General features: G+C 40.9%; 1 protein-coding gene across 1 annotated transcript in view; it reads right to left on the bottom strand.

Annotated features, from left to right (window-relative positions):
- The window catches only part of vps41 (VPS41 subunit of HOPS complex), a 166,527-nt gene that overhangs the window by 142,319 nt on the left and 1,839 nt on the right, over nucleotides 1–22,369 (bottom strand). Inside the window, exon 2 of the mRNA XM_060824195.1 lies at nucleotides 12,179–12,217. Within this exon, the coding sequence (XP_060680178.1) occupies nucleotides 12,179–12,217 (39 nt within the window). The remainder of the gene's footprint in view (nucleotides 1–12,178; nucleotides 12,218–22,369) is intronic.

The raw sequence follows: 22,369 nt of genomic DNA on the forward strand, positions 1-22,369 counted from the left end.
TTTACTTAAAAATGCTCCTTACTTATTTAAAGGGAGGATTTCAGTAACACTGCCTCACGTAAAAAAAAATAACATAGTGCAAAGGAGCTTTGTTCTTCAAAAACAACCACCTTGAGAAAACTCAGAAGCAAATATAAAAGGAAAATCAATAATTTTGTTAAATTTTAATAATCCTGCAAACCCACAAATATAAGCACAAATGTTCAGAGTTGGAATGACAGTTAGTTGTGTTTCTATGGAAATGTACTGCAACCAGTAACATGCTTTGACTCGTAGCAGGACAAAGACATGAACAGAAAGTCATTCCATACTTACACAATGAGGGACAAGGCATCACTGAACTTCAGAAAAATCAATTGTGTGCAATAAAGTTCAACACCATAATATACTTTAATTTGTTCCATCTCATAAGATTTAGCATTATTGATTTTTTATTGGTGTGGTGTCACCTACATTAAAAAAAACAAAATAGGTACTGTACTTTCCCAAAACGAGATGAAGCTTTCACAGTTTTGACTTTATAGTAGCACAATAAATTTGTCATTTCACAATGAAAATAAAACTGACCCCTACCCCCTCAGATGGTTCTACATGGCAATGATTTAACTATTATGAGACCAGCCAAAAGCATAATTTGCTTATTGGCACACTTAGAATACTTTTGTTAGGATATTTTAGGCAATGCCTAAGTTGCCATTTGACCAGGTGGCTGCCAACACATATCCCCTTCTTGAAAGCAATGCCAGGAGCAACACAAATGAGATAAATATTATAGAACATTAAAAGGGTCAAACAACTGTGGCGGAAGTTGTCGTAAGCGGGAGACAGGACATTGGTTAGGCCATTTTTTTTGGAATACTGCATGTAATTCTGGTCTCTCTGCTATAGGATCTTGTGAAACTGCTTCACAGCTTAGATGTTAGGCAGTTGGATCCCTGCCTGGGAAGTCCAGAATCAGAGATATTGGTGTTGGAATAAGGATTAGTTATTTCGGACTGAGATGCAGAACAATTTCTTCACTCAGAATTATGAATCCTCCTACTTCTCTTCCCCGGAGAACTGTGAATGCTCAGTTATTATATTCAATGTATACAGCACAAGAAAATCAGAGGATTTTGCAACTTGGAAAGTAGATGAAACAGATTGTCAGCTATGACAGTACTAAATGGCAGAGCAGTCCTGATAATCCCAGTGGCCTATTCCAGAAACAGGCAAACAGGATTCCTGATGAAGGGCTTTTGCCCAAAACGTCGATTTTCCTGCTCCTCGGATGCTGCCTGACCTGCTGTGCTTTTCCAGCACCAGATTAGATTAGATTACTTAGATTAGATTAAATTCTTACAGTGTGGAAACAGGCCCTTCGGCCCAACCAAGTCCACACCGACCCGCTGAAGCGCAACCCACCCATACCCCTACATTTACCTCTTAAAGAACACGACAGGCAATTTAGCATGGCCAATTCACCTGACCCTGCACATCTTTGTGACTGTGGGAGGAAACCAGAGCACCCGGAGGAAACACACGCAGACATGGGGAGAACGTACAAACTCCACACAGTCAGTCGCCTGAGGCGGGAATTGAACCCGAGTCTCTGGCGCTGTGAGGCAGCAGTGCTAACCACTGTGCCACCTTACCGCCCACTCTGATCTATTCTAGAAACAGACCTACCACTGCCCCCCAATCTCACTCATTCTCTCCTATTGTTCTTCCAAAGTATCTATCCATTTTGAACCACGTTTGAGTGAGAGATTTCCTTGTGCTACCTCTGATTCTCTTGTCAATGCATTTAAGTGAAGAGAAATTTGGGCCACCTGATTAACAATCCTTCAGCCATCAGAAACAATTGCTATTTATTCTATCTATTTCCATTAAATCACCCATGGTTTCTTAGCCCTTACGAGAGTAGTATCAGCTTCTCAGCAAATCCTCATCTTGAGGGCCATTTTAACAAATGCCTTTTGTACAGTCTGGTACCCATACTTAGAAACAGTAGTAACAAAGAAATTGGAATACTGTACATCATTCAGTAAAACTTGAGCTTTCTACTTTATTCCTCTACTTATTCCAGTTAAAGCTCAGGTTTCAGGATGATACACTTTACCACCATGACTTTGTCAGTCAATCACACACAATTTCATTGTTCACATTATGAAGCCAGCTCTGCTTCTTTGAACCTGAATCTATATCCATATAAAAGTTTTCCAAGGGTTCTTGAGATTTTCTTGAGGGCAATTTGATAATTTTCAGGGTGATTTTTGATTTTCCTATTCCATTTTCAACAACTCACTTATTACATGATGCAGTCTCATATTGACAATATTTTCTGTATTGAAATATTGAAATATGGGATTTTTGGACTCAAATGGAAGAATTGTTCAATCTCCTCCATAATTATCAACCTTTCCAGTCAATTTCAAGTCACAGCACAAAATCTGAATTTCCTAAATACCGCAGTGTTTACATTAGTACAAGACAACAAACATACAATACCAATAAAAGTTTTTGGTAAAGTAACAATCAGGTAATTCTACACAGAGAGTCATCAACCTTCCATAGACTGGCAAGTCACAGTTAATGCATTTCTACTGCATATGTATAAAGTTAGAATATTTTAACCAGAGACTTAGTGCGCCTTATTTATTGCATCTCAGAACTCAATCACAGATTTAAATTTAATAATTGGCAGTTTTCACTACATTAAAATCCACTATATTTTCTTCCTCATCATACTTACTGATCTTATTCAGTTGTGGGATACCACATTCATTTTCAAGGAATTTATTACTTCAGTTCTGGATATACGTTTGCTCACAGAGCTAGAAGGTTCATTTTCAGACGTTTCGTCACCATACTCAGTAACATCATCCGGAGGCTCACTGATGATGTTATCTAATATGGTGACAAAACATCTGAAAATGAACCTTCTAGCTCAGTGAGCAAACCTACATCCAGAATTTAACCTGAGCTACAAATCTTCTCAAAACTTGCTACCATTACTTCGGTGAATTCAAATTTTCAGTCGGCAATATTCAATTGTCGAACAGTTTAATATTGCCCTCTGATTTGCAGACGACTTCTCCACCCAGCACTTTCCCACCCTCTTCCTTCTATCCAACCCTTCCCAACTTCTGAATTCCCATCATCAATCCTGCAAATGCAGCCATTGTCTCCAACCTAGCAAACTCCTCACTTCGGTCCTTCTCCTTGTAGCCTGCTGGCTTCAGCAAGCACTGCACCTGGACCTGCTCTCGGAAAGCTGCAAGAACCAGACCCATCGACAGGATCCCTAACCTTCCAAGTTGTTTCTCCAGTCACAGGCTGCTTCTCCCACATTTTCTGCTGATAGAGTTGGTGATTATCTACTGCTGCACCAGTGAGCCTGACTGTCCCACATACAGGATATCACTATTCTGATGGGCAATGCTGACCCTACTGTAACCAAAGGCTAGGGCACCCTGAAGGCATGTCCCCAGTGATTAGCACCACCAAGATCACCCTCTCTCAGGCCCTATACTTATATCATTTGGGCTGCAGCATTTAAAAAATAACAATGCATCATCACCTTCTTAAGAATACTTGGGAATGGGAAATGTTCACATTGGGAAATGTCACATTCAATGAATGACTAAAAAAAAATCCAGTTTAATGATTTTGGTACTGACAATGCAACTCCGTTTTTTTTTGCTAAAGGACAAACACAAACCTCTAAGCACCATCAACATATATCTACCCTTGTGTTACGTTGCTCTTCATATAAGACGACTGGATCACTTGCTCAGGAGTAACCTGATCACCGATGCTCAGATGGAATCTGCTAGGGCTAGTCAGCTCCTGACCTGATTAAATCATCTTGCTGTCAAGGCATCATTTAGCCAAATATGGCAACAAGGAACACTTGCAAAATGTAAGTCAATCAAGAAAGGAGTCACTGATAGTCTTGGTTCTTGGGAACAAATTGGGTCAGGCAGATCAACTGTCAATGCAGTAACATTTAGGAATCAGGGGTCATTGCATCATAAGGTAGGATAATAATGGAAAAGGACACTGGACATTCCGGAGAAAGATTAATTAACTGGGGAACAGCCGACTTCACTGGGGTAAGAATATAGTTGGGATAGACTGGAACCAGAGATTGGCTCGTAAAACTGAGGCTGAACAATGAACAACCTTCAAAGAAGAGATAGTTTATATACAGTCAAGGTATATTCCCTCAAATTGGAAAGTAGGGCAAACTAATCCAGATGAAAAAGTTGATAGAAATTAAGGAGAAAGAATGACAGGTATCAGGTTGAAAATATAATTGAAAACCATGCTGGGTACAAATTATTCAGACAGAAGGTAATAAAGCAACTAGGAGAAGAGAAAAGGAATTATGACAGAAGACTGGCAACTAACACAAAAAGGAAATTCCAAAGTCTTCCAAAGCAAATAAACAGTAAAAGAGAAAAGGACAGGAACAGTGGCTCAGTGATTAGCACTGCTGCCTCACAGCATCAGGACCCAGGTTTACTTCTGTTCTCCGTATCTGCTTGGATTCTACGTGCTTTGGTTTCCGCCCACAGTCTAAAGATGTGCAAGTTAGGTGGGTTAATCATAGTAAAATGCGTGGATGTTGGAATAAAGTGGAATGCTCTTTAGAGGGTCAGTGCAAACTTGATGGGTTGAATGGCCTCTTTCCACACTGTAGGGATTCGATAACAGGGAACAACAAAAGGAACCTAAACATGAGAGCAAGGACATAGCTGATGTATTAAATTAATACTTTGCATTTGTCTTTACTTAGGAGAGAGATGCTGCCCAGTCTGTGGCAATGGAGGAAGATACTCTGTTACAAGAAGCACTCAGAATAGATGAAGATGATATTTTAGGGCAATAAATGCTGGCCTTGCCTCGTGATGCCCACATTGTGTGAAAGGACAAAAAGAGAAATCACATACTTGCAAAAGAAAGAGGTTGTTTTTAGCTGTTTCAAATGGAATTTCAGTATTCTTTTCAGACAACATTTCTTAAATATCCACACAGTTTCACATCTTGTATCATGCACATGAAATGCGTAGAATCCAGTAAATACAATCCCTACTGTAGATGCTAAGTATTTTCATCTTTCATAATGCATTTTGCATGTTTTCACATTTTTGGATCACTTCTAAAGTCTTTCAACATCAGAAGATATGGTTATTTTATCCATATTTCATTGCAGTAGTGTTCTTCTTTGTGTAACTTCATTCAAAGCTGTTAACATCGACAGTTTCATAGCATTTCCATACATCTGTGATCAGTTTTTGTTACAATTGCAAAATGCCTATCTTTAATGGAGTCATAATTCCGTAGAGCTGTACAGCACAGAAACAGGCCCTTTGGACCAACTCACCCATGCCAACCAGGTATCCTAAACTAATCTAACCACCTTTGCCAGCATTTGGCCCATATCCCTCTAAACTCTTTCTATTCATGTACCCATTCAGATGTCTTTTAAAAGTTGTAATTGCAACAGCCTCCACCACCTCCTCTGGTGGCTCATTCCATAAACACACCATCTCTCTGCATGAAAAAGCTGCCTCTTAAGTTCCTATTAAACCTTTCCACCCCTTACCTTGAACCTATGCCCTCTATTTTTAGACTCCCCCAACCCAGCTGATCAAGATCTTGTTGTACTCTGAGGTAACCTTCTTTGCTGTCCACTACACCTCCAATTTTGGTGTCACTTGCAAACTTACTAACCATGCCTCCTATGTTCACATCCAAATCATTTATGTAAATGACAAAAAGCAGTGGACCCAGCACGGATCCTAGTGGCACACCACTAGTCACTGGCCTCCAGTCTGAAAAGCCCTAAGTCTTTTGAAAATAAGAGGCAAACGATAAGATTGCACAAAATTTACAAGGCTTTATTAATTATACCTGAAGCAGGATGCCCAAACAGCAGGACCCGAAACTTGAGTATGAAAATTCACAATCTAAATTACAGAACCAACTCAGTCTAATTCTCATTTAAGGCCTAACTTGCTGCCGTCTCATTTCAACTTTGCGAGTGAAAACTTAAAAAAAAATTGTTTTTACCAACAGGCATACAAAAAAGGATTTGGCTTGCTTTAGATTTATACATTATACTATTGTAATTATTCTAACACCCTTATATCATTTCTGAGGTGAGGTGCCCAGTGTTGTTCACTATACTCCAAGTGTTGTTTAACCAAGGTTTTGTATGGATGGAGAATGATTTTGACCACTTGCATTCTGATCTTCTGAATACAAAAGCAATACTTCAGTAACTATTCAAATTACCTTCTGTACCTATTCCTGACATTATAATGACCCATATATTTGGACACAAAGTTCCCGTTTAGCTGTGCAACAACTGTCCCTATGCAGGTCACACACACATCAGTCCATTTAAATTATCACAAGGAAATTTAAAGGGTGTTTGCAATTAAATAGGTTTGCCTTGCACGACGAATAAGAACTTGTTTGGAACAATGTTTGGACCTGCACCCATCAGGAGTTACTGTGGACTGTTATGGTTTCCGGTTTTATAGAGTCATAGAGATGGACAGCATGGAAACAGACCCTTCAGTCCAACCCGTCCATGCTGACCAGATATCCCAACCCAATCTAGTCCCACCGGCCAGCACCCGGCCCATATCCCTCCAAACCCTTCCTATATACCCATCCAAATGCCTCTTAATTTTGCAATTGTACCAGCATCCACCACTACCTATGGCAGTTCCTTCCATACACGTACCACCCTCTGTGTGAAAAAGTTGCCCCATAGGTCTCTTTTATATCTTTCCCCTCTCATTCTAAACCTATGCCCTCTAGTTCTAGACTCCCCGATCCCAGGGAAAAGACTTTGTCTATTTACCCTGTCTATGCCCCTCATAATTTTCTAAACCTCTATAAGGTCACCCCTCAGCCTCCGACGCTCCAGGGAAAACAGCCCCAGCCTGTTCAGCCTCTCCCTATAGCTCAAGTCCTCCAACCCTGGTAACATCCTTGTAAATCTTTTCTGAACCCTTTCAAGTTTCACAACATCTTTCCAATAGGAAGCAGACCAGAATTGCACGCAATATTCCAACAATGGCCTAACCAATGTCCTGTACAGCCGCAACATGACCTTCCAACTCCTGTACTCAATACTCAGACCAATAAAGGAAAGCATACCAAACGCCTTCTTCATTATCCTATCTACCTGCAATTCCACTTTCAAGCAGCTATGAACCTGCACTCCAAGGTCTCTTTGTTCAGCAACATTCCCAAGGACCTTACCATTAAGTGTATAAGTCCTGCTAAGATTTGCTTTCCCAAAATGCAGCACCTCGCATTTATCTGAATTAAACTCCATCTGCCACTTCTCAGTCCATTAGCCCATTTGGTCAAGATCCTTTTGTTATCTGAGGTAACCCTCTTCGCTGTCCACTACACCTCCAATTTTAGTGTCATCTGCAAACTTACAAACTGTACCTCTTATGCTTGCATCCAAATCATTTATATAAATGACAAAAAGTAGAGGACCCAGCACCGATCCTTGTGTCACTCCACTGGTCATAGGCCTCCAGTCTGAAAAACAACCTTCCACCACCACCCTCTGTCTTCTACCTTTGAGCCAGTTCTGTACCCAAATGGCTAGTTCTCCCTGTATTCCGTGAGATCTAACCTTGCTAATCAGTCTCCCATGGGGAACCTTGTCAAACGCCTTACTGAAGGCCATATAGATCACATCTACCATTCTGCCCTCATCAATCCTTGCCTCTCCAAACGTATGTACATCCTGTCCCTCAGGATTCCCTCCAACAACTTGCCCACCACCGACATCAGGCTCACTGGTCTACAGTTCCGTGGCTTGTCCTTATCACCCTTCTTAAACAGTGCACCACGTTAGCTAACCTCCAGTCTTTCGGCACCTCACCTGTGACTATCAATGATACAAATACCTCAACAAGAGGCCCAGCAATCACTTTTCTAACTTCCCACAGAGTTGTCAGGTACACTTGATCAGATCCTGGGGATTTATCCACCTATACCCCTTTCAAGACATCCAGCACTTCCTCCTCTGTAATATGGACAATTTGCAAGATGTCATCATCTATTTCCCTACAGTCTTTACCTTCCATATCCTTTTCCACAGTAAATACTGATGCAAAATACTCATTTAGCATCTCCCCCATTTTCTGCGGCTCCACACAAAGGCCACCTTGCTGATCTTTGAGGAGCCCTGTTCTTTCTCTAGTTACCCTGTCGTCCTTAATGTATTTGTAAAAACTCTTTGGATTCTCCTTAATTCTATTTGCCAAAGCTATCTCATGTTCCCTTTTTGCCTTCCAGATTTCCCTCTTAAGTATACTCCTATTTCCTTTCTACTCTTCTAAGGATTCACTCGATCTATCCTGTCTGTACCTTATATGTGCTTCCTTCTTTTTCTTACCCAAACCCTCAATTTCTTTAGTCATCCATTATTCCCTATACCTACCAGCCTTTCCTTTCACGCTAACAGGAATATACTCTCCCTGGATTCTCGTTATCTCATTTCTAAAGACTTCCCATTTTCCAGCCGCCCCTTTACCTGTGAAAATCTGCCCTCAATGAGATTTCGAACTTTCTTGCCTAATACTGTCTAAAAGTGGCCTTTCTCCAAATTAGAACTTCAACTTTTAGATCTGATCTATCCTTTTCCATCATTATTTTAAATCTAATCAATTGTGGTCGCTGGTCCCAAAGTGCTCCCCCACTGACACCTCAGTCACCTGCCCTGCCTTACGTCCCAAGAGTAGGTCAAGTTTTGCACCCACATACATCCACGTACTGAATGAGAAAATTGTCTTGTACACACGTAATAAATTCCTCTCCATCTAAACTCTTAACACTATGGCAGTCCCAGTCTATGTTTGGAAAGTTAAAATCTCATACCATAACCACCTTATTATCCTTACAGATAGCTGAGATCTCCTTACAAGTTTATTTCTCAATTTTCCTCTGACTATTAGGGGGTCTATAATACAATCCTAATAAGGTTATCATTCCTTTTTTATTTCTCACTTCCACCCAAATAAAATCCCTGGATGTATTCCAGGGAATATCCTCCCTCAGCACAGCTGTAATGCTATCCCCTTATCAAAAAATACCCCTCCCCCTCCTCTCTTGCCTCCCTTTCTATCTTTCCTGTAGCATTTGTATCCTGGAACATTAAGTTGCCAGTCCTGTCCATCCCTCAGCCATGTTTCTGTAATTGCTATGATATCCCAGTCCCATGTTCCTAACCATGCCCTGAGTTCATCTGCCTTCCCTGTTAGGCCCCTTGCTTTGAAATAAATGCAGTTTAACTTATCAGTCCTACCCTGTCCCTGCCTGCCCTGTTTGACTCGCTTCTGTTCTCAACTGTACCAGTCTCAGATTGATCTCTTTCCTCACTATCTCCCACCTCCCCACCTTACTAGTTCAAATCCTCCCGAATAGCTCTAGCAAATTTCCCTGCCAGTATATTAGTCCCCTTCCAATTTAGGTGCAAACCGTCCTTCTTGTACAGGTCACTTCTACCCCAAAAGAGATTCCAATGATCCAAAAATGTGAATCCCTCTCCCATACACCAGCTCCTCAGCCATGCATTCATCTGCTCTATCCTCCTATTCTTGCCCTCGCTAGCTCGTAGCACTGGGAGTAATCCAGACATTACCACTCTCGAGGACCTTGTTTTTAAATTTCTGCCTAACTCTCTGTAATCTCCCCTCATAATCTCAACCTTTTCCCTTCCTATGTCGTTGGCTCCAATGTGGACAATGACCTCCTGCTGGTGCCTCTCCCCTGTATGAACATTCTGCACCTCTCTGAGACATCCTGATCCTGGCACCAGGGAAGCAACACACCATTCTGCTTTATCACTGGTTTTGTACCATTTAGAAAGCTGGCTAGTCGACCCTTTTTAGACCCAAAATGGATGACCTCAGATTTTTCTACAGGAAAATAGATATTGTCCAATCATTTTATCCATGAATATCTCTTAATAATTTTAATCTTTATCTACACTATGTATAATGTGATCTGTAGGTTTTGTGGCACAGTGGTATTACCTCTACCACAAGGCCGGATGGTCTGGGTTCAAATCACATGTGCCCCAGTGGTGTATCATGATATTCCTGAACAGGTCAATTAAAATAACTGCAAATTTGTCTCTTTTCACAATACTGGCATATTTGGCTTAGCAATCAATAACTTCAAGTCTTTGATAAATACACTGAATAATTGAGATTCCAAATTGAGGATACTTATAAGTTACCACTCACTACATTCTAATAATTAAAGTGTCTGCCTATTATTCCACCTTGTAATCAGTCTGTATCTTCTTCAGATTGATAATGTATCTTCAATTCCTTGGGCCTCAACTTCATTTAATTTTATTGAGTGGGAGTTCATCTAAAGCCTTTTGGAAATCCATAGAAATACAACAATAGTTATATCGCACCTTTAATGTACTGAAACATTCCAAGAAACTTCCATGGATTATAGAACAAGGTATGACACCAAAACACATAAGGCAATGTTAGGTCAGATGACCAAAAACCGAGTCAAAAATATAAATTTAACATTTTAAAGGGGGAAAGTGAGTTCCAGAGGCACTTCAATTCAGTCCCCTGTGCATATCTCTTCAAAAACATTAGTCAGGTTCCTCAGAACCTATCACAGATACAAACTATCCTTACTATGAAATATGAAACAGAAGCAGCTTCCCATTGCAACCTTTGCAATTTTATTTTTATAAGTACCTCCTTCTAAACGTGCATTTAGAATAGGATGGGAAAGATAGTCATCATCTGCATCCATTGTAACCCACATTAAACATTAACCAGTACTCAACCAGATGTATATTGGCTGAGGCCCAAACTTAACCTCTCAAACGAAGGAATTACTACCACTGCTATGCTAATGGTCATTCAGTCCAGAAACAAATATTCTGCTGGATGTCAACACAATATTTAGAGACTGCATTCTACTCTCCATTCACTAGGTGTACAAACACTTCACCCTTTTTACTATAGGCAGGAAAGCTATTGATAAGCAAATGGCTAATTCTAAACATCAAGGCCGTTAAAATAATCCATTCAGTTCTCCTTAAATTTTACTCCTCTTTGTAAAAGATAAATTTAAATTGTACATTCTCAGGATAAGAGATTAGTCATTCAGAATTGAGAGGAGCAATTTTTCACACAGAGGGTTGAGAATCTTCAGAATTATTCACCCAAAAAGGTTGGGAGTGTCCCATCTTTGCATATAGTTAAGGTTGAGAGATTTTTGGTGTCTTGGGAAATAGAGAGATATTTGGAATGGTCAACTGGAGGTGACCCAGAAGGCTAACCACGACTGAGGAGCAGTTTAAAAATCCATCAATTCTTTTTCTGTTCCTTCTTTTCATTTTATGTTCCAAGCATGGAACTGAATTCTGTGGGTCAAGCCCAGAAATCGATTGGAGATTGGGATCTGCAGCTTCAATTCAGCTGAACCAAATAAGATTTCCAAATTTCACATCTCTAAGCTGCACTGTGAATGAAATGCAAATTGAAGCAAATTCAACTACATTTATAAAGACAGTGCATTAATACAAATTGAAAGCATTAAGTATACATTGTAGATATATAGCAAGGGCTGTATCAAATTTAGTAATGTGTTTCTGAAATCACCACTGGGTACAAGGTAGTGCAGAAGGGACTTATGTTTTCCCAGCAATTGAATAAAGATCCCTGTTGTTCTCAGCAAGTGGGTGTGGTTAGAGGTTGCTGAGGAAGTGGTGAAGCAACAATGTTGTACTCAGATGTTGAATTCAATTTAGAAAATGGTTTAAAGACTCAGATAGGTCAGGGCAAGAGAGTACATTTGTTGTTTCAACTAGATCTTGTGCTTTAAGCCAATTCACATACCTTTCAAATTCTGCCAAGTTTTTTGTTTTGCCAAGTTCTCCAAAATTCTTTCAAACCCATTCAAATTTTTAAAACTAGCTTTCACTTTCTCAACTCTCAAGTAGAAATTCCTCATCTCCATCATAAATCTCCTTCATCCATTGCTGCAACTCACTCCTTACTCAATGTGGTGTGCATATATAGAACTGATAAGCTCACGATTGCCAGTGCAGTGCTGTAGTGGTTGCTAATTGTGTTTGCACTAATGTAGCACATTTACACAACGTTTAACCTACCTCAGATTCATCTGTCGACCCTTCGTAGCTTTGAGTCACCTGTAATAGACAGACAGATTAGGATTAGAGTGTATAACTTAGAATGGAATTGGCTCTTACTGGAAAAGGAATAATACAACTGAACATAGGGAGAAAAAGTAAAATGGGATTGGAATACACCAGCCTACCACGATGGGCCAAATAGATTCCCTCTTCTGCTGTAAATTCCAAATCTTTTCCAATATTACAAATTAGTTCCCAGCTCATAAGGTTTAATTGAGAGAGATTTTTAATATTAAATAAATCTATATATCTACAGCTATTTAGAATTTATCTGACAACTGGATGATAAAGGTGAACTGCCTTCTTCAGTTCAATGTCTTGTTGGGTGACAGCACCATGTTGAGTGACTAAAGCATAAGTATATCCACGTTCATGTCTTTACTTTCTTGAGGCATCCTGTCAAAAGTTTGTTTTGGCAACAAAATTACAATAAAATTAAGGAATAGAGGGTGTAGGCTCTTCAGGCTGCTCTACCATTCATAAGATCACGACTGATCTGTTTGTGACCTTACCTGTACTTTCTTGCCAATCCCAAAACCCTTCAGTCATTAACAAATCCCAAATCAATCTTCAACATATTCAATGACCAACTTCAGTTCTGCGGAAAGGTCACTCGACCCAAAACGCTAATTCTGATTTCTCTCCACTGATGCTGCCAGACCTGCTGAGCTTATCTAGTAATTTCAGTTTTCGTTTCTAATTTACAGCATCCACAGTTCTTTCAATTTGCATTTGGCCCAAACTTCTTGTTAGAAAGGGAATTCCAAAGACTAAGAACACTCCAAGAGTAGAAATTCCTCATCTCCATCATAAATGGGAGACAGTTTATTGTGAAATTATACACTATAGTTCTACAGAATAAACATCGTCTCAGCATCTAGTTTGTGAAATCTTCTCAGAATCTTCCAAGTTTCAGTAAGATCACTTCCTCCTGTTCTTAAACTCCAATGAATACAGACCCAACCTCTTAATCTCATAAGACAAACTCTTCATCCCAGGAATCAGCCTGCTCTGAACTACTTTCAGTGCAATTATATCCCACCTTAAGTAATGAGATAACAACTGCACACATTACTCTCCATGCGATTTCACCAATGCACCCGACAGTTGCAGCAGGATTTCCAGAATGGAAATTCCATCCCCCCAGCATTAAAGGCTAACATTCAATTTTACTCCATGATCATTTGCTGTATGTGCATGCTAATGTTTGTTTTTGACACATACAGAAAAACAGGTCCCTCTGCACTATAACATTCTGCCATCAGTTTCCATTCCATTTCAATAATAGTTCACTTTCTATTCTCCCTGTGAAGTGGAAAACCTCAATATTCCAACATAATACTCTATTCGCCAAATTTTATCTTATTCAGTTAACATATCCGTACCTCTTTTCAGATTCTGCAAGTTCCTCACAACATGCTTTCTGCTTGTCTTTATACAAGAAAATATGACGATTACACGGTTGGTCCTTTCACCCAAGACTTTAGTACAGATCATAAATGGTGGAGGACCCAGCAATAATCCCTGTGGCACTCCACTAGTTACAGTTTGTCATTTTGAAAATGACCCATTTATCCTGGCTCTGTTTGTTAGCTCGTTCTCTCTCCATACTAATATTTCATTCCCAAGCCAACCAGCTTTCATCTAGTATAGCAACCTTTTATGTGAAATCCTACTCAATGTCATTTGAAAATCCAAATATACTAGATCAATTGCAGCAAATGTTTTATTAACTGGCACATATGGGGCCAGAAGTGTACGAGTTGATCAAGTAGTCCACATAATCAATGTAAAAACACACACCAAGTAACAGAGATGTAATATAGGGTATATCACTTAAATAATGCAACTTTTCCTTAGGTAAAACTCACTGGCAGAGATGTGGAGTTTATGATAATACAGTAAACTTCATTTTTATTAAATATATAACTTTGCTGGCATATCAAGAGTACCATTTCGAACAAATTTTGCTCGACTACATTAATTTCCGTTTAACACTGCTGCACAAAAGACATTTTGTCAAAGCAGTTTGGCCTGCACACATCAGAAAATCTCGCAAGAATACATATTCAAGGGGAATACAAACATTTATACTTGATGAGAGGAGAGTGCTGATTGACTGGCAAGTGAACTCGAGCTGTTAAATTGCCACGGAGGGTGTATTTGTTAGTGCTGATTGACAGTTAACTGCCAAGCTTTGTTAATTTTTCAATCAGGCAAATTGACTCAGATAGGAGAAGGTGAGGACTGCAGATGCTAGAGATCAGAGTCAACAATGTGGTGCTGGAAAAACACAGTAGCTGCTTTTGATGAAGGGCTTATGCCTGAAACATTGATTCCCCTGCTCCTCAGATGCTGCCTGACCTGCTGTGCTTTTCATAATATAAGCCACATAACAATTGGAATCAAAATTTGGGACGGCACGGTGGCAGAGTGGTTAGCACTGCTGCCTCACAGTGCCAAAGACCTGGATTCAATTCCCACCTCGGGCAACTGCCTGTGTGGAGTTTGCACATTCTCCCCGTGTCTGCGTGGGTTTCCTCCGGGTACTCCGGTTTCCTCCCACAGTCCAAAGATGTGCAGGGCAGGTGAATTGGCCATGCTAAATTGCCCGTAGTGTTCGGTAAGGGGCAAATGTAGGGGTATGGGTGGGTTTCGCTTCGGCGGGTCGGTGTGGACTTATTGGGCCGAAGGGCCTGTTTCCACTCTGTAAGTAATCTAATCTAAACAACTCAGATGTTGGAGTCAAACCTGACACATAGGAAGATGGTCATGGAGGTCAATCATTTCAACTCCAGGACATCTCTGCACTAGTTCTCTGCAAGACAGGTCCAAACATCTAGCGCTGCTTCATCAATGTCTTTCCTTCCATCATAATGTCAGATGTGGGGACGCTTGCTGATTATTTACAATGTTCAACATCATTCGTGATTCCTCAGACACTGAAGCAGCCCTCGTTCAAATGCAACAATATCTGGACAATATCCAGGCTGGGCTGACAAGTGGCAAGTAACATTCATGCAAAACAAACGCCAGGCCACGATCATCATGAATAACAGGCAATCTAAGCATTGGACCTTGACATTCAATGCTGTTACCATCACTGAATCCATCACTACCAATATCCTGGGGATTATCATTGACCAGAAACTCAACTGGACTCACCAAATAAACAAAGTGGCTATGACAGGAGGTCAGACACTAGGAATACTGAGTAATTCACCTCCTGACTCTCCAGACCCTGTCCACCATTCACAAGACATAAGTCAGGAGTGTGATGGAAAACACCCCATTTGCCTGGATGAGGGTAGGGCCAACAACATCCAAGAAGCTCAACATCGACTAGGACAAAACAGCCAGCTTGATTAGCGCTACTTCCACAAGCATCCACTCCCTCCACCACTGATGCTTAGTAGCAGTATGTACTATCTGCAAGATGCATTGCAGAAATTCACCAAAAAATCCTCAGACATTACCTTTCAAATTCACAACCACTTCCATCTAGAAGGACAAGGGCAGCAGATACATGGGAACACTACTACTTGCAACTTCCTCTCCAAGCCACTTACCATCCTGACTTGAAATATATCACTGCTCCTTCACTGTCGCTGGGCCAATATCCTGGAAATTCCTCCCACACGGGATTTTGGGTCAACCCAAAGCGTGTGGATTGCAGCAGCTGAAGAAGATAGTTCACCACCACCTTCTCAAAGGCAACTATGGATGGGCAATAAATGTTGGCCAGCCAGTGAAACCCACATCCTATGAGCGAATTAAAAAAACTCTGTAGCCATTATGTCCCAAGTTGGTTCCTGGACCCAGACGTTCTGGTACAGAGGCATGGACACTAGTACTGTGCCACAAGACCCCTAATGTGGTACACACGCTAATTGCAACTTTCCTGAGTTTAAATGCTGTCAAGTCTTGCCTTATAAGGACAAGAGCTGAAAATGTGTTGCTGGAAAAGCGCAGCAGGTCAGGCAGCATCCAAGGAACAGGAAATTCGATGTTTCGGGCATAAGCCCTTCATCAGGAATGAGGAAAGTGTGTCCAGCAGGCTAAGATAAAAAGTAGGGAGGAGGGACTCCTCCCCCAAGCTTATGCCCAAAACGTCGAATTTCCTGTTCCTTGGATGCTGCCTGACCTGCTGCGCTTTTCCAGCAACACATTTTCAGCTCTGATCTCCAGCATCTGCAGACCTCACTTACTCCTTATACGGACAAGGATTGCTTCAGAATCTGTGTAATGAAAGGTACTCAATATTGTGTAACTATCAGCAAACACCCCCACTTATGATGGAGGGTGCTCATCGATGAGGCAATTAATGATGGCTCAGCCTAGACACTGCCCTGAGTGACAGCGATGTTCTATAGCTCAGATGATTGACCTCCAATAATGACAATTTATCTGATGGCTATAGTTAAAAGATCCTATGTAAAATTCTGAAAAAGAAACTTCTGACACTACTTTGCAAACTAATTGAATAAAATCTCACAATGTATAACTTTATAAGTGGGGTTTAGATTAGAGTGGTGCTGGAAAAGCACAGCAGGTCAGGCAGCATCCAAGGAGCAGGAAAATCGACGTTTCAGGCAAAAGCCCTTCATCAAGGCTATGAAGGAGGGCTTTTGCCTGAAATGTCGATTTTCCTGCTCCTCGGATGCTGCCTGACCTGCTGTGCTTTTCCAGCACCACTGATCTAAACTCTGGTTTCCAACATCTGCAGTCCTCACTTTTGCCCTGTGTAACTTTATAAGTCTATTGTTTAATACTAGCTATTTATTATATTGGTAATTTCATCAGCATTGGTCACCAAGGAATATTTCATAAACTTGAAATTGATGATCCCAAAGTTGCAAATATTCTGAATAGCTATCTCCTCAGTACTCATGAGGAAAGAACATAAGTAAGACACCATCTCCAAACAAAGATATGCCAGGTATAAACCATTGCTTCACTATAAATGGGATTGAAGTACTTAGCAAAGCGAAGTAGGATCAGAATAAATAAACCCCCAGAGGCTGATAGTATTTAGCTTAGACTCCCTAGAGAGACAGGGGAGAGATTTCATACACTGACAATCAGAATCAATGGCCTTTGGAGATGTGTCAGAAGATTGACAACAAGCTAATTTAACTCACATTCAGACTGAGTAATAAAACAGACAGGGACACCTCTGATGTTAGTGTTCCTTTCAGTCCATTTCAAATGAAAGAATCAATTATCAGGAATAAGTTGAAGGACTATCTTTTTGACAATAAGCCAAGTGAAAATGGATTCAGTAAGCATGATCTAGTCTGATCAATGTCAGCTTGTGCAAGCAAATAACAGTGTCATTAGATTGTGGGAAACCACATGGTGTCACATGTCATAATTCCCAAAATGCTACTGACAAAGTTCCACAAGAAAGTCTTTTCAGCTTTTTACTTCAATTTGTTCCTACTGTAATGAGTTACACATTCTCACAATTTCTGGTGTAAAAAAATTAATTTTGAATGCACTACTTGACTTCTTATTGATTATTTTATATTGGCAAATTCTGGTGGTACTTTTCTTCACAAGGGAAACTGCTTCTTTATCAACGGTTTTCATAATTTTAAGGCCTCTATTAGGTCATTCACGAGCCTTCTTTATATAAAGGAGAGAAGAGATTCAGTCTCTTAATCTGTTCCCAATGTTTATACCCACACATTTCTAGTATTGTCCTTTTAAGTTTTCTTTGCACCCTCTTCACCATATCTGTAGCCATTTTATAATATGGTCATAGAGAGTCACAGAGTCACAGAGATGTACAGCATGGAAACAGACCCTTCGGTCCAACCTGTCCATGAGAACTCAAGTCTGGACTAATCAAAATTTTCTGGAGGTTTAGCAGAATTTTCCTACTTTTCAATCCATTCTTCTAACAATAAAGCATTGTGCAGTTTCCACACCTGAAGGAAGTACTGTTCATTGGAACCAGTTACCAGGTTCCTCTTTTGCTGTTAACCAGGAGATATATCATCAAGAGTAGGACTGTTATCTTTGGGGTAGGGTGTGTGGTCCAGTAAAGACTGACTTTCCGACTATTCTGTGTCAGTGGGAGTGCTCTGTTGGCTCGGCAAAAGATGTTAGATGTCAGAGTCTAGATTAGAGTGGTTCTGGAAAAGCACATCAGGTCAGGCAGCATCCGAAAAGCAGGAAAAAAAAATCGCGCTTCGGGCAAAAGCCCTCCATTAGGAATGAAGGCAGGGAGTCTCCAGGGTGGAGAGATAAATGGGATGGGGGTGGGGCAGGGGAAGAGGTAGCCAAGAGTACAATAGGTGGATGGAGGTGGGGATGAAGGCAATGGGTCAGAGAGGAGGGTGGAGCGGATAGGTGGGAAGGAAGATTGGCAGGTAGAACAGGTCATGAGGATGGTGCTGAGCTGGAAAGTTGGAATTGGGATAAGGTGGGGGGAGGGGAAATGAGGAAACTAGTGAAGTCCACATTGATGCCCTGGGGTTGAAGTGTTCCGAGGCAGAAGATGAGGTGTTCTTCCTCCAGGCGTCAGGTGGTGAGGCAGTGGCAGTGGAGGAGGCCCAGGACCTGCATGTCCTCAGCAGAGTGGGAGGGGAAGTTGAAATGTTAGGACAAGGGGCAGTGGGGTTGATTGGTGCGGGTGTCCCGGAAATGTTCCTAAAGAGCTCTGCGAGAAGGCATCCAGTCTCCCTAATGTAGGGGAGACCGCATCGGGAGCAATGGATACAATAAATGACATTGGTGGATTGCAGGTGAAACTTTGATGGATGTGGAAGGCTCCTTTGGGGCCTTGGATGGAGGTGAGGGAGGAGATGTGGGCGCAGGTTTTGCAATTTTTGCGGTGGCAGGGGAGGGTGCCAGGATGGGAGGGTGGGTTGTTGGGGAGAGGGGGTGGGGGGGGGCCGTGGACCTGACCAGGTAGTCACAGAGGGAATGGTCTTTGCGGAAAGCGGAAAGAGGTGGGGAGTGAAATATATCCCTGGTAGTGGGGTCCGTTTCGAGGTGGCAGAAATGTCGGCGGGTGATGCGGTTTACGCAATATTTGGTGGGATGGAAGGTGAGGACCGGGGGGGTTCTGTCCTTGTTACGGTTGGAGGGGCGGGGTTTCAGGGCAGAGGTGCGGGATGTGGATGAGATGCATTGGAGGGCATCTTCAACCACGTGGGAAGGGAAATTGCAGTCTTTAAAGAAGGAGGCCATCTGGTGTGTTCTGTGGTAGAACTGGTCCTCCTAGGAGCAGATACGGCCGTGATGGAGGAATTGGGAATACGGGATAGCATTTTTGCAGGACAGAGGGTGGGAAGAGATGTAATCCTGGTAGCTATGGGAGTTGGTGGATTTGTAAAAAATGTCAGTGTCAAGTCGATCATCATTGATGGAGATGGAGAGGTCCAGGAAGCAGAGGGAGGTGTCAGAGATGGTCCAGGTGAATTTAAGGTCAGCGTGGAATGTGTTGCTGAAGTTGATGAACTGCTCAACTGCTCAACCTCCTCACGGGAACACGATATGGCACCAATGCAGTCATCAATGTAGCAGAGGAAGAGGTGGGGAGTAGTGCCGGTGTAACTATGGAAGATGGACTGCACTACATAGTCGACAAAGAGACAGGCATTGCTGGGGCCCATGGCTACCCCTTAGCTGGCAGGTGCTGGTGATGTTTGAGGAGGATTCCTTTTCCCTCAGGATACAGTGATTCAATGTCTCCAGAGCTGTTTTGGGCTCACTGTTCCCAATAGATTTAAATAAAGTTCAAAAAGAAAAGCTGTACCTATTACTTGATTATGGGACAAGGACTAGGGATACTGATTTCAGCGTAAGGGCAAGTGATCAGAGGATGAAAGTAAAAACAGTTGTTATGCAATGTCATGTTGTATCACCCAAAACTCTGACAACAAGGATGGTGGAAGCGAAACAATCAATGATTTCGAAACAAAATTGGATGGTCACTGAAGGTAAATACCCTGTAGGGCTGTAGAGATACAGGCCAGTGCGACTAACTGGACTGGTTTACAGAAATCCAGCATTAACTTTGTGGACTAAATCCTCTCATTATATGCTGCAATGACTATTAACTGGTGATTTTTAACATGCTAAAATATTCAGAGGCACTTCAGCAGACTGACCATTGGTGACCTTGTAGAAACTTACACCAAGCCAATGAAGCAGCCATTTGGGACAGGGTGAGTGGGGTAATTCAGAACTAAGGGTCCAAATAGTTGAAGGAAGAGCCAACAAGGGTCTGAAGGTATTGGGACTAGAACTGGAGAAAGAACACTTCAGAAATTATAGAACTGGATGAATTTAAAGATGGGGAAATGGAGATAGGGATAGGGAGATTTTAAAATCAAAGCTTTGGCAGACAGGGATTAGATCGGGAAACCAAGGCACTGGATGATGTATGACCTGATGCAAATTATTGTACTGACTGCGCTTTTGAGTAAGCTAAAGGATGGAAGAGGGCATAGATTTAAGGTCCTCACATGGAATTTAAGTAAAATGGCAACTTTTTGCATAGTGGCAAACCAAAAAGGATGGAAAAATTGAAGTTTATAAAACCTCTTCTGTCAATCTGTAGATTCCAATAAACCCATTCTCCTATACAGCACTTTTTACCAACAGCACCTTCCAAACACTTTATATACACACACACAGAGCAGCATGTCACCTCTTGGAGAAGCAAAATGAAGCTACTCCAGAATTCATTGTTACATTTCAAAATTGGTGCAAAGTTCCCTTTTAAAATGAATTCTGTAGTTGTTTGACAATGGAAGTATGAAAATAAGCTGTGAGTGAGTAGGGACTCGGATTAGTCCAAGTGGTGCATATTGATAAAAAAGAATGACAAATCTAATGCTCAATAGTTTAATCTTGTCCTGGAACATCCAAGGACTGTGTTTGATAGCTCTTTCTATCATTAAAAGTTATTCATTCATTGCAGAACACTCCACTTCAGACAATAAAAGCAAAATGTCTAAGATATTTTGGTGAAAATTGTATGATTCGGAAGTGCAATTTCTATTAAAATAAGTGACTTAACTCCTCAAAGGGGAAATTGATGCAAATGTGATAATGGGCTACAGATAAAAAAAAGTCACATCACATCTGGACAACCAATCATTTGGCACAAACATGAGGTGGTGGGGACAGTTTGGGAGATTTAGAACTGAAATAAGAGATATTTTGAACTAAGAGGAATTGCTTGTAAAATATTACATAATTATTTGCAAATTTTTACAACAACAGATGACAAAACTAGAGCTGGAATTGGCACAGAAGTTTTGAGAGACAAGTTTCCTAGGCAGCTAACAAATTTCTATGTGTAGAACTTGCTGAATTTAGTAATTTAAAAATGTAGACATATTTGGCAAATAGGCCAGATCTTCACATTGCAGATACTACCAAGGATTATTTATGCAGCCCAAGATTTTATTAGTTGAGTTGCAATTTGATGACAGGTCAGAAGACCAAAAACATTGACTCTAATTCTCTGTTCATTGATACCGCCTGTCCTGTTAGATAAATGAATTCAGGAAGTTCAGAAACAGTTAATTGATATTGTCATAAACCGTATCAGCAGTGAAACAGAAAGCTTTGAAATGTTTTATTATAACACTCTATTTCTGCAGTTAAACACATTTTATATACCAGTACAATGATTGTACCAAATCGAGGAGCACTTGCTTTTGGTTTGAATATTAAAAGAAGAAATATGGTTGAATGCCACCTTGAAATAAAGTAAATGCAGCATCAAGTTGCTTGCAAACCTTACAATGGACCAAATAAAAATCGAAAGAATTATTTACACTGGAAATCAGCAACAAAATTAGAAACTGCCCTTCTAGCAGTTCCTGTTTTTGTTTATAATGGACCAAATTCTGAATTATATATTTAACGCCATGAACATAGTATCACTTCTCATAAGAGGTTAAAGTTGTTGGTCCATTTGAGTCTAAGGCATGAGCTTGGATGGCTGATCTTTATGTTGACACATTGTGATTTAATTTTGGCTAGAAATAATTAAATACTTTTATATGGCATTTCATATTGAAAAGGTTCCTGCTCCCAAAAGATTGTTTAATGCACCATAAACATTAATCAGAAAGTGGCTCTCACCATGATCCATTTCAGCCTATCCCTGTTGGATATTAA

The sequence above is a fragment of the Hemiscyllium ocellatum genome, chromosome 4, assembly GCF_020745735.1.
Source record: "Hemiscyllium ocellatum isolate sHemOce1 chromosome 4, sHemOce1.pat.X.cur, whole genome shotgun sequence".
NCBI classification, from domain to species: domain Eukaryota; kingdom Metazoa; phylum Chordata; class Chondrichthyes; order Orectolobiformes; family Hemiscylliidae; genus Hemiscyllium; species Hemiscyllium ocellatum.